The sequence below is a fragment of the Erinaceus europaeus genome, chromosome 17, assembly GCF_950295315.1.
Source record: "Erinaceus europaeus chromosome 17, mEriEur2.1, whole genome shotgun sequence".
NCBI classification, from domain to species: Eukaryota; Metazoa; Chordata; class Mammalia; order Eulipotyphla; family Erinaceidae; genus Erinaceus; species Erinaceus europaeus.
In genome coordinates, this window is record NC_080178.1 from 68099886 (window position 1) to 68112401 (window position 12516).

The window sequence follows — 12516 nt, forward strand, 5'->3', positions numbered from 1 at the left end:
ATAATTCCCACCACCAGAGCTCCGAATCCCATGCTCTCCTTTTTTCCTACAGTCTTGTCCATAATTATTAAATCAATAAAAATATTAAAAGCGAGATGGAGTGAGAGACAGAGAGGGTGATAGAGTTGGAGAGGGACAGAGAAGCAGGAGACACCATAGCCCTATTTCACTGCCTGCGAAGCTTCCCAGGTGCAGGTGCTCCCATGTAGTTTGCTCCTGATACTTAATAAGAAACAAAGCATTTGCTGGGGGGGGGGGGGGGGTTTGTTGAAGGCACTTCACTTTCTTGCTCCTTTGCTAAAAGTGATCGGGGTTTGTTTTAGCGTTTTAACCAGGAGTGGCTCTTCAGCACTAACAGCTGCTTGTGAGATGTCTACCAATTCTTCTTCTTCTAGCGTTTGCCTTTCTTCCGTAGCTAGTCAACAGCAAAGCTGTCAGGAGCTGCTTGTTGCTGGCTTTGAAAGTGACTGGGATCCATGTGGATTCAGTCGGCTAGGAAGGATCGTCAGTTTCCCCAATGAATGGGTACTCACGGGATGCACCACGAGAAGGTACCACGAGAAGGTCGATCCAATGCAACCCAATGTCTACCAATCAGGTTATATCTTGCCTTTAAGTCAGTAATACAGAACTTGATGCATAGAAATTCTATATGCTCATGATGTATTATTTCTCTGTGATGCTGGATTTCATTTTTGACTATTTGACTTACAGTGTTTTAAAATCTATGTTCAGAAGTGAATCTAGTAGTTTATATCAGTTCCGATTTTCTACTTTATATAGCAGGTTAGTTAGCATAGGTCAGTGTGATATAGCGTTATGTGGCACAGTAACTTTGATGCTGTAATTACAGTATTATAATGTTACAATGTACGGTATATTGTACATTACTTGCAGATAATAAGATGATTTCCATACAGTACTATAAAGAATCAATATGCAGGGGGCCAGGCGGTAGCGCAGCGGGTTAAGTGCATATGGTGCAAAGCACAAGAACCAGGGTAAGGATCCGGGTTCAAGCCCCCTGCTCCCCACTTGCAGGGGAGTCACTTCACAGGCGGTGAAGCAGGTCTGCAGGTGTCTTTCTCTCCCCCTCTCTGTCTTCCCCTCCTCTCTCCATTTTTTCTCTGTCCTATCCAACAACGACGACATCAACAGCAACAACAATAATAACTATGACAATAAAACAACAAGGGCACCAAACGGGAAAATAAATAAAAATAAAAAAGAATCAATATGCAAACATTACTAGATCTAGCAAGCAAAACATTATTTTGTTCCTCTATAGGAACAATAGGTATTTCAAGCAAGAAAACAGAACGAGATGGCCTGACAGCACAGTGGCACACCTGGCAGAACACGCAAGCTACAACACTCAGGAACCCAGGTACAGGCTCCCACTTCCCACATGCAGAGGGGGAAGCATCACGAGGTGAAGCCATGGGGGTCGGGCAGTGGCGCAGTGGATTAAGTGCACGTTGGTGCAAAGCGCAAGGACCGGCGTAAGGATCCTGGTTCGAGCCCCCGGCTCCCCACCTGCAGGGGAGTCGCTTCACAAGCGGTGAAGCAGGACCACAGGTGTCTGTCTTTCTCTCCCTCTCCCTGTCTCCCCTCCTCTCTCCATTTCTCTTTGCCCTATCCAACAATTAACAACATCAACAATGGTAATAATAATAACTACAACAGCAAGGGGAAAAATGTCCTCCAGGAGTGGTGGAGGCACCGAGCCCAGCAATAACCCTGGAGGAAAAATAAATAAATAAATAAATAAAATTTAAAAAAAGAAGAAGAAAGAGGTGAAGTCATGCTGCAGGCGTCTCTCTCTTTCCATCTCTATCTTACCCTCCCCTAGTTTTCTCTTTGTCTTCGCCCAGTAAATAAAATATAAAAGAATTATAAATTTTATGGAAACAAAACTGTCAAACTCTTCACAAGACTTCACAGAAGAAAAAATGTTAAATTACCTGAGAAGACAGAGAGATAGCATAGTGATTATGTAAAAGACTTTCAGGCTCTGAAGTCCTAAATTCAGTCCCTGGCACTATCATAATCTACAGCTGAGTAGCAGTGCTCTGGTTAAAAACAGATGTTATCTGTCAATACAGCCAAAGAAAAGTTCAAGGGATTTTTTTTAAAAGACAAAGCATATTTATTTGGGATAAGATAACTAATTTAGGGAGCATAGATTCAGGTAGCAATATGGTGTTTGGAGGAAGAACAAGAAGTAGGCTTTTTTTTTTTTAGTGGAAAGAAGGAAGATGAGTCGGAAATGCCACCTCAGTGTTTTGGAACATGTGTTTGTTTTATAAGAGACAGGGACAGTCAGTGTCAGGTGCAGTGCTATGGAATGGACTAGACCTCAGGTACTCAGTTTCAGGTGATGTTTTTCAAAGCAGATTTGCTTTGGATTGTGAAGATTAAAATTCTGTATGTGCCAATATATAAGAACAAAAGACTTGACCAAATATTTTTGACGGTTTTTTTTAGGAACTCAGCATATATAGTCCACCCTATTATGCATTATTGGCTTTCCATTTTCAGTTGTTTTAACATGTAAATAATGAGCATGGTGATTCAGATGATCATTTGTGGTGATCTAAAAAGAGTGCTCAATATTAGAAGCAAATGCATTAGACAACTACAGTAAAGTAAAAAAAAAAAAATTGCATGATCATAGATACCAGTAAAAAGCTTTAGAGTCTTACTCATTTCAATAGGATAAGAGTAATATAAAGAAAAACAAAAATTAGGGAAGAAAGACAATAATATACTATTATTTAGTTAGCTGTTGGATACAGACAGATGGGCCATTTTTTCATGTGTCTGCTGGTTTTTTGGGGCTCTTCTTTGGTAAAGATTCTGTCCATACCCTTTCCCTAATTTGGGATTAAATTTTTTTTCATTTTTTGTAATTATTGTTGCTGCTGTTTGGTGAATTCTTTGTATATTTGGGTTATTAACCTTTTGTCTTATTTATATCATGTAAAGATCTCCTATTCCTTAAGCAGTCTATTTGGGGGGGCTAGTTTCTTTTGCTGTGCAGAAGCTTTTCAATTTGCTGTAGTCCTGTTGATTTATTTTTGTTTTCCTTGTGGATAGATTTGAATCATTGAAGAAGCCTTTAAAAATTGGATAAAAAAAGAGTCCTGCCAATGCTTTCCTCAAATATCTGATGATATCTGGTTTAACATCCAAATCCTTGATCCACATGGAGTTTCCTTTTATGCGTGGTGGCATTCAGTTTCATTCGTCTGCATGCTTCAACCCAGCTTCCCCAACATCATTTATTGGAGACACTCCCCTTTCTCCATTTAATATTTTGTGTCCCCTCATCAAAAATTAGATGAGCATAGGTGTGGGACCTGATTTCTGTCTCTCAGTTTTATTCCACTATTCACTGTTGTCTATCCAGTACCAGACAGTTTTGATTACAATACTTATATTTTGAGATCTATAAGTATGCTATTTCCAGTCCTTTTTAAAAAATTTTACTTATTTTAATATTTTATTGATTTAATAATGATTGACAAGACCATAAGATAAGAGGGGTACAATTCTACACAATTCCCACCACCTATTCTTTTTTTTAACCACCCCCCCCACACACACACACACCTATTCTTTATCCCTCTGGGAGTATGGACCCAGGATCATTATGGTGTGCAGAAGGTGGAAGGTCTGGCCTCTGTAATTGCTTCTCCAGTGAACATGGGGTGTTGGCAGGCTGATCCGTACTCCCAGCCTGTTTATATTTTCCCCTGGTGGGGCTGGGGTCTGGAGGTATGGGGTTCAAAGACACATTGATGAAGCCGTTTGCCCAGGGAAGTCAAGTTGGCATCATGGTAGCATTTGCAGCTTGTTGACTGAAAAAGAGTTAAGATATAAAGCAGAACAAATTGTTTAATAATCAGTAACCTAATGGTAAGAGTATAGCAGGTGAGATTTGGGGTCTTCATTTTGGAAAAAGCTAATAGGTCTATTTGACATATATTCCAAGGGGCCCATGACAATAGTAATTTTTGCCTGAGCCCAACAGTTAACATATAGGTGGGCTAGTGGTATTGTCTGGGAAGATAGTGTCAGAGTTGGGAATAGTACTAGAAAGCTGGATCAGGGTAGAGAGAAGTTCCCAAATATGGGAAAAGTATATAAATATTGTTAACTGTAAACCCCATTGATTTCATCTGGGGCCCATATTCAGCACAGGAGCCTGTGTAACCCCTGCATCCCTGTCAGTCTGAGCTTGAATTCCATGGTCATAGCCAGGAACATTCTGGGCTGCACCCATTGCAGGACCTGTCTTTCTTGAGTGGCAGAGTATGTTGACCCACCCTTCCTTCGGAGAATGGGGCAGTTTTTACCATTGTTGATCCACATTGAGGGAAAGGTCCTGTAGAGACCCACAAGAGGGTCCACTTGTTGTTCCTCATGGAGATGAAGGGTGATAGTGGGGGAGAGGAGTCTGCTAGAGGTCTAGGCCCATCATGCCTTTGTAGGAACTCCAGGATTCCTTGACTAGGGCCCCGAATGACGGGGTGGTCTGGTAGTGACCAAAAGAGCCATCATTAAAGAATGCCAGTCTCTTGCTCTTATCCAGCTGTTGTGTCCCTTACTTTATCTGACAAGGTTAGCCTTGGAGTGATTGAGGGAAGTGAAATAGAAAGTAGGTGAGGAGAGTATCTAGGACTAAGTGGACACTATTTGATTAAGTACTTTATGGTGTCTTTTTTTCAGTCTTTCTACTTGCTTGCTGTACTTACTGAGTCATTGCAAACTATTGTGAACTTCTACTCTAAGGTATATATTTCCCCCTACCTTATGGATACATTTGCACAAGTGCTGTATCTCATGGACCCTGGTCTGTGTCTATGTTCTGAGGCTTTGTTAGAAAGTGCACCACCTGAAATGGAATTAAGGAGTCCTATGAGCTACGAATGGTCTCACCAGAGTAATGGAGCTGAAGGGTTGACATTTCACGTCTGGCATCTCTGGACACAATCTGAAGTGAAACAGGTCAAGGTAGTACTGGTTGCATTGATTTTGTTGGGATCAGCAGGTGCAATATCAAATGATATGGGTCGAGAGATGCGTTCAGGAAAATGAGCCACAGCCCAGAATTTTTTTCTTTAGAGTACCATGGCGATTCTAGGTATTTTCTTATTCCAGATAGACATTTGTGTGCTTGCTCTATTCTCTTAAGGAAATTTGGTGAGACCTCAGTGAGGATTGCTTTAAATTTGTATATGGTTCTGATTGGAATATTCATTTTGATGTTAACTTTTCTAATTCATGAATTCATGAATATGGGATCTCCTTCCATTGTCTGTATCTATTTCTATTTCCTTGAATAGTGACTTGTAATTTTCAGTATACAAGTCTTTCACTTAGCTTGTTAGTTTTATATTTCATAGATATTTGTCTGTTTTTACTGCTATGGTAAATGGGATCCGTTTCTGAATCTCTTCTTCTGAGTTTGTGTTTGTGTAGAGGAATGCCACTGACTTTTGTATATTAATTTTGTAACTTGCTACCTTACTATATTGCTTAATAATTTCCAGAAGCTTCCTGTTAGACTCTTTAGGATTTTCTATGTATACGATCATATTGTTCACAAATAGTGACAGTTTAACTTCTCTTCCAACCTATAGCCCTTTAATTCCTTTCTCTTCCCTAATTGCTATGGCTAAGATTTCCAACACTACACTGAATAGTAACAGCAATATGGGCATCCCTATCTAGTATGTGATCTAAGTGGGATTGATCTCAGTCTCTCACCACTGAGTATTATGCTGGCTGTATAGAGATTCAACTAGACCTAGGAATTTTCCATCTAGTGCAGGGGTAGATAGCATAATGGTTATGCAAAAAGACTCTCATGCCTGAGGCTCCAAGGTCCCAGGTTCAATTCCCCACACCACCATAATCCAGAACAAATCAGTGCTGTGGTTAAAAAAAAAAAAAAAAAGAATTTTCCATCTAGTTCCATTTTATATAGTTATTTGATCATAAAAGTGTGTTAGATCTTCTCAGAGTCTTTCTCTGCATCTAGTGAAATAATTATGTGGTTTTTGTTTTCCTTTTGTTGATGTGGTAGGTCACATTTATTGATTTACATACTTTGAACCAGCCATGCATCTCTGGGATAAATCCCACTTGAAAAAAAAAAAGTCCAAGTAAGCAAACTCACTGCATACCTCAAGGAATTAGAGAAAAAGAAGAACAAAGTAAATCTACAGCAAGCAGAAGGAGTAAAAAAAGAAAAATTAAGACAGGAGTAAAATCCATTGAAAATTAAAAAAAAAAAAAAAGCATATGCGAGATCAATAAACAAAGTGCTAGTTCTTTGAAAGAGTAAACAAAATTGACAAACCGTTGTCCAGACTTCCTTTAAAAAATGTGGGGGAAGACTCAAATAAATAGGATTGTAAATGAAAGAGGAAATATCCTAATAGACTCTGCAGAAATCAAAAGCATCACAAGATTTCTATGAACAACTATATGCCACCAAGTTAGAGAAGATGGAAGAGATGGAAAATTTCTTAGAAGCACATAACCTTCCAAAACAGAACTAGGAGGAAATAGAAAACGTGAACAGACTAATTAACAGCCAAAGAAATTGAAACTGTCATCAAGAGCCTTTCCAACAGTAAAAGTCAAGGCCCAGATGGCTTTACAAATGAATTCTACACAACCGTTGATGAAAATCTAATTCCCATATTTTTCAAGGTCCTCCTAACACTTAAGGACACAGGAATATTCCCTAGCACCCTCCATGAAGCCAACACAGAACCTTGTTTTCAAAAGTGAACACACATACCCCAATAAAAAGAAGACCAGGAGGAGGAGGAGACTATGGAACACTATCTCTGATGAACACAGATGCTAAGATATTGAACAAAATGCGAGCCAGCCAGGATCTAGTAGTGCATTGAAAAAATTGTACATTATGATCAATGGGATTTATCCCTGAGACGGAAGGCTTTCTTTAATTACTAACTATTAAGAAAGCTAGCAACTATAACAAGAGCAAAGACCCAGATAACAAAGAACTGGGGCTTTCTTTAACAGTCACTCATTTGATCCTGGAAGGAGATCCTTTAGTCCACTTTTTAGCAGAGTGCTGGCCCAGGTAGTCCCCACACTGTCTGCCCAGGGAATCACAAAATATAGGCTGCCAAGTCAAAGGCCGAGCCTAGACAGACGAAGCCAGGTGTTTTGTCTTACCCATGTCATCCCCCTAAGAGTAATACCACTCAACTCGTCAGAGAACTGGAACCCCAGACAAAATCTAGACTGCAACCTCATGGCCGACCCTGATCCTGAATGACCCAAGTTAGCCCACTTCCAAATTCCCGCTTCTTTAGAAAGTGTGAGGTAATAAATGTGTGTTATCTTAAGTCATGAAGTTTTGGAACATTTTATTATACCACAGTAGATAACTGAAATACCTACTCATATTTCAGAACCACAGGAGGGAGAACTGGTAAGGTATTCATCGAGGTGGGATTATCCACTGCAAGCTTTTCCTTAAAATGAGATGTTGGGAAGGGGACATACTATAAAAAGTAGGGTCTAACTTTTGTGTGACAGTAGTTTCATTAGGACCCCCCTTTCCCTTAACTATTTAAATTTGTAGAGATTTAATAATTTTAAGAGTATGGTGTTATAATGCCATGCTGTATCCTCCACCAAGTTCTTCCCTATCTCCAAGATAACTGCGATAATTACATAGTTTTTCATAGTCTTAGAGTTTGGTCCCTTTTTTTCCCCTGAAAGTTCATGTGTTTCAGTTCTAATATCGCACGTATGAATGAAGCCATCCAGCAGTTTTCTTTCACTTTCTTACTCTACTAAGCGTGATCATCTCCCAGTTTCATCCATTCTTCCCTGAAGGGTGCAGTATCAATCATCTCTTTAGTTGCAGAGTAGTATTCCATTGAATATATATTCGGTAACTGCTTCGTCTGCAGATGGGCATTAGGTGAATAAAGCAAGCAGTCGACATAAGGCTGTGTGTGTGTGTGTGTGTGTGTGTGTGTGTGTGTGTCTGTCTGTCTGTCTGTCTGTCTGTCTGTCTTTCAGGGTTATTACTGGGGCTTGGTGTCAGCACTATGAATCCACTGCTCCTGGTGGCCATTTTTTTTTCCATTTTGTCATTATTGTTGCTGGATAGGACAGAGAGAAATGGAGAGAGGAGGGGAAGATAAAGATAGACACCTGCAGACCTGCTTCACTGCTTATGAAGTGACCCCGCTGCAGGTGGGGAGCCGGGGTTTAGAATCGGGATCTTTGTGCCAGTCCTGTGCTTCACACCATGTGTGCTTAACCGGTACATCACCACCTTCCCCCTTTTTATATTTTTAAAAATATTTATTTTATTATTTTTTCATGTTTTTTATTTATAAAATGGAAATATTGACAATACCAAAGGATAAGAGGGGTACAGTTCCACACAATTCCCACCACCAGAATTCCATATCCCATTAAATACATAGAACAAAACATTGACAGGTGCAGAGGCCAGCCTTGGCTTATTACACAGGGTCCCTGAAGGATGAGGGGTGTTGGCAGGAATGAGGTGAGAGGTCAACTGCTTCAGGAGCAGGAGAGAGGCATCTCTGCTTTCTTTCTGCAGAACTTTACTATATGTTCATTTTCCACCCAGATACAACATGTGTCGATTCATTATTTTTGCAGAATTATGTTCACAACTGTTTGCCATAAAATTTATTTCTTTATTTTAGCAGTTAATAACATAAACTCTTATTATGACCTATTTTTCTTGAGCAAGCTTCTTAGAATATCATGAGCTTTCTGTAAAGCATCTATTGTTTCTAAAAGGTCGGTTTCTACAACGAAAATTATTTTGTTTATAGCATCTTTAATAATTCACCTGGTTCTATAGTCTGTCTTTTGGGGACATGTCTCACGGCCTGTTTTTTGCCAGTACTCATTCAGTTGCCTTTTAATAGCTTGTCTTTGTTTCCTGGCAAACATGCACCTAGTGAGGACGGGGCCATGCTAGTTTCTTTATAGATGGTGACTTATTAACCTCAACCTGCTTGCCTTTAATGTTAACCACAGACAGGACACTTCGTGTGATGTTTGCTTCAGAAATTCTAAAAAGGAATCCAGTTGGGGGCTGGGCGGCACACCTGGTTAAACACACATAGTACTACCCACAAGGACGCGTGCAAAATCCTGGTTGGTGCCCCCACTCCCCACCTGCAGCGTGGATGTTTTCACAAACAGTGAAGCTGTTCTGAAGGTATCTTCTTTTTTTCTCCCTTTCTCTACCTCCCCACCCTCCCAATTGCTCTCTATCCTAGCAAATGAAAAGGAAAAACAAAAGTGCCATAGAAGCAGTGGATTTATAGTATAGGCATCTAACCCCAGAGACTGGGTAAAAATTTAAAAAATCAAGTCCAGTAGCAAGAAAAACAAAACAATCAGTGGGACCATATCAAACTGAAAAGGGTTGTGCACAGTTAAAGGGACTACCACCAAAAAATAAAGACACCCTAACTGAATGGGAGATCTTTATATGTCATATATCAGACAAGGGGCTTAAACCTAAGCATATAAAAAGCTTACAAAACTCAGTAACAAACAAACAAACAAACAAAGGGAAAGAACCCCACTAAAAATCTGGAGAGGACATAGAATTTGTTTTGTTTTGTTTTTAATCATTGACACTTCACCACTCTGGGTAGAATTTTTACTAAAGAAGATATCTAGATGGCTAACAGGCATAAGAAAAAAATGGTTACTCATTATTAAGGGAATGCACATAAAGACAACAATGAGAACATTTCGTACCTATGAGAATGATACACAATAGAAAGACAGAAACAGCAGAAACTGGCAAGGATGTGGGGAATGAAGGATGTTTTACACTACCAGTGGGAATTCATTTGGTTCGACCCCTGTGAAAAAATAGTCTGGAAGCATCTCAAAACAAGAGAAATGAATCTATCCTATAATCTTGAGCTCCCCTCCTAGGAACCTACTCAAAGAACACAATACCTATCCAAGGAGATTTTTGTGCATGTTTTCAGAGCAGCACCTCCAAGCCTGTAAGCAAACTAGATGTCCAATGGCAGGTGAGTAGTCAAGAAAGTTGTGGCGTATCTACACAATGGAATACTACTCAGCTGTGAGAAATGATGAAATTTCCTTTTCCTTATTTTGGATGGAACTTGAAGGGATCGTGTTAAAATGATGTAAGCCTGAAGAAAGATGAATGCCATTGATCTGACTTATTGGTAGTATTAAAAACAAAGGCAAGAAAAGGAAACATGGACAACACTTGAACTGTGTAGGGTGTGTTGTAGCAAAGCAAGGGACTCGACTATGGGGAGGGGAGTGTGGGGAGAAATAGATCAAGTGCTGAAGAGGGACTTTGGCTGCTGGTGGGAGTTGTGGCAGATACTTTTGATGGAAGATAAGAAATTATAACCATGTCTCAAGAGCTGTAGACCATTAGTTCTCCAGTAAAATCACAGAAAGGTAGATGTCTCAGTCCTAATTTCATTCTGTATTTTTTAAGATACAAGATTGCATTGAAACTAGTTGCAAGGACTCTGAACTGGGGAAGAGATGGAGTGGAGAAGAATAAGAGAAAACCAGCCCATCTCTCAGACATACCTTCCAAGAGTTTTGAAAGGAGATTCCTGACATATTCACACTTCAGACATTTTAACCGTCATTTATCACGCACATGTTGAGTGTCTGGTGCCAAGTCTGACTGTCAAAACAAAGAATGAAGACAACACAAGATCGTCTTACCAAGAAGTAGAGAAATCCAAGAGGATGAACAGAAACTGGAGGTCAGGAAGTAGTCTGATCTTCCCAAGTGAATGAAGTGGATTCTTCTAACTACCTGCTTTCTAGTCTTATCTTTTGCTATGCTCTTCTAGCTTCTAGTTCTTAACTTTGTCTCTTAATTATAATTTTAAAAATTATTTATAAAAAGGAAACACTGACAGGGAGTCGGATGGTAGCACAGCGGGTTAAGTGCACGTGGCACAAAGTGCAAGGACCAGCATAAGGATCCTGGTTCGAGCCCCTGGCTCCCCACTTGCAGGGGTGTCACTTCACAGGCGGTGAAGCAGGTCTGCAGGTGTCTTTCTCTTCCCTTCTCTGTCTTTCCCTCCTCTTTCCATTTCTCTCTGTCCTATCCAACAATGACAGCATCAATAACAGCAACAGCAATAATAAAAAGACAAGGGCAACAAAAGGAAAATAAATTTTAAAAGAAACACTGATAAAAACCATAGGATAAGATGGGTACAACTCCACACAATTCCCAACACCAGAACTCTTTATCCCAGCCCCTCCCTGATAACTTTCCTATTCTTTATCCCTCTGGGAGTATGGACCCAGTGTCATAACCTTTTACTCTAAATAAAATACTAAATATGACTTTAATTCATTTTTTATTCAACAAATATTAATTGAATATCTATTATGTATCAGATTCTTGTTCTAGGTTTTAGGGACTTACCAGTGAGTAAAACAAAAATCCCTGTTTCAATGAAACTTAACCTTCTGGTGCAAGTTGTCTTGTCAGACAAAATATTAGCAAGTCTCTATATGTGTGTGCATATAGAATAGTTTACAATAATCTTCTGAAGAAAATAAGCATTAAAACGAACAAAGATGCTGGGAGGCTACTATGTTATGTAGAGTGATCCAGCAACTCTTCTCAAACAAAGTGATGCTTGAACAGGGATTGGAAGGGATTCAGTATGAGAGTCATGTTTGTGTCTGGTGAGGAGATCATCCAAGTAGTATAAATACTGGAACAGAGAAAGTGGAAAAAGACTGTTAGTGGGGTCATAGTAGTGAGGGTTAGGGAGAAGATATACAGGGTCTTCTAAGCTATGGTCAAGACTCTGACTTTAAAAATTATAAATCTCAAAAGTATTGTGAGCAGGCAAGTGCCAGCATCTTCACATGCTTAAAGTGGAAACTTGGACTTTCACATGAAGAATAGACTTGGAGGAGAGATGAAATTAGAAGAGAGAGCAGGTCGGAGTCCATCTGGATTATCTGCAAAATAGTTGATGAAAATTTCCATCAGGCTGTGATAGTGAGGCAGGAAGAAGTGATGCAATTCCAGATAGGTTTTTGAAGGTCCTGCCAAAAGGATTCCTATTTCCTGTTGGACTGGCTGTGGAGTGTGTGGAATAGCGGCGACGGCAACGTGATGCTCTTGACTGACCATTCTTACGCTCTGAAACCTGATTTACTCTCACACTCTGACATTGTCCACCTCTAGGCACGTCAGTGGCCAGCTCTTTCTACCCCTCTGAGAACGTGCCTCTTTCCTCAGTGCTCTTACTAGGCTTTGTTCTGCCCCTGGAGGAGAACCCAACAGGTATTTTCTTCACGTATATTAAAAATTAAAACTAACAAAATAACTTACAATGTGTCCTGAAAATATAAATCAATCTAAGGAAAATAGGGTTAAGTGAGGATGGAGATAGAGCATTTTACCTACTTTTTTTTCAT

General features: G+C 39.8%; 1 protein-coding gene across 3 annotated transcripts in view; it reads left to right on the plus strand.

Moving 5' to 3' along the window:
• Positions 1-951: 951 nt before the first annotated feature.
• The window catches only part of SYT9 (synaptotagmin 9), a 307624-nt gene continuing 296059 nt past the window's right edge, over positions 952-12516 (plus strand). For all 3 annotated transcript variants that reach the window (XM_060176973.1, XM_060176971.1, XM_060176974.1), the window contains exon 1: positions 952-1387. In XM_060176973.1, coding sequence (XP_060032956.1) covers positions 1237-1387 — 151 coding nt within the window. In that variant the 5' untranslated portion in view covers positions 952-1236. The remainder of the gene's footprint in view (positions 1388-12516) is intronic.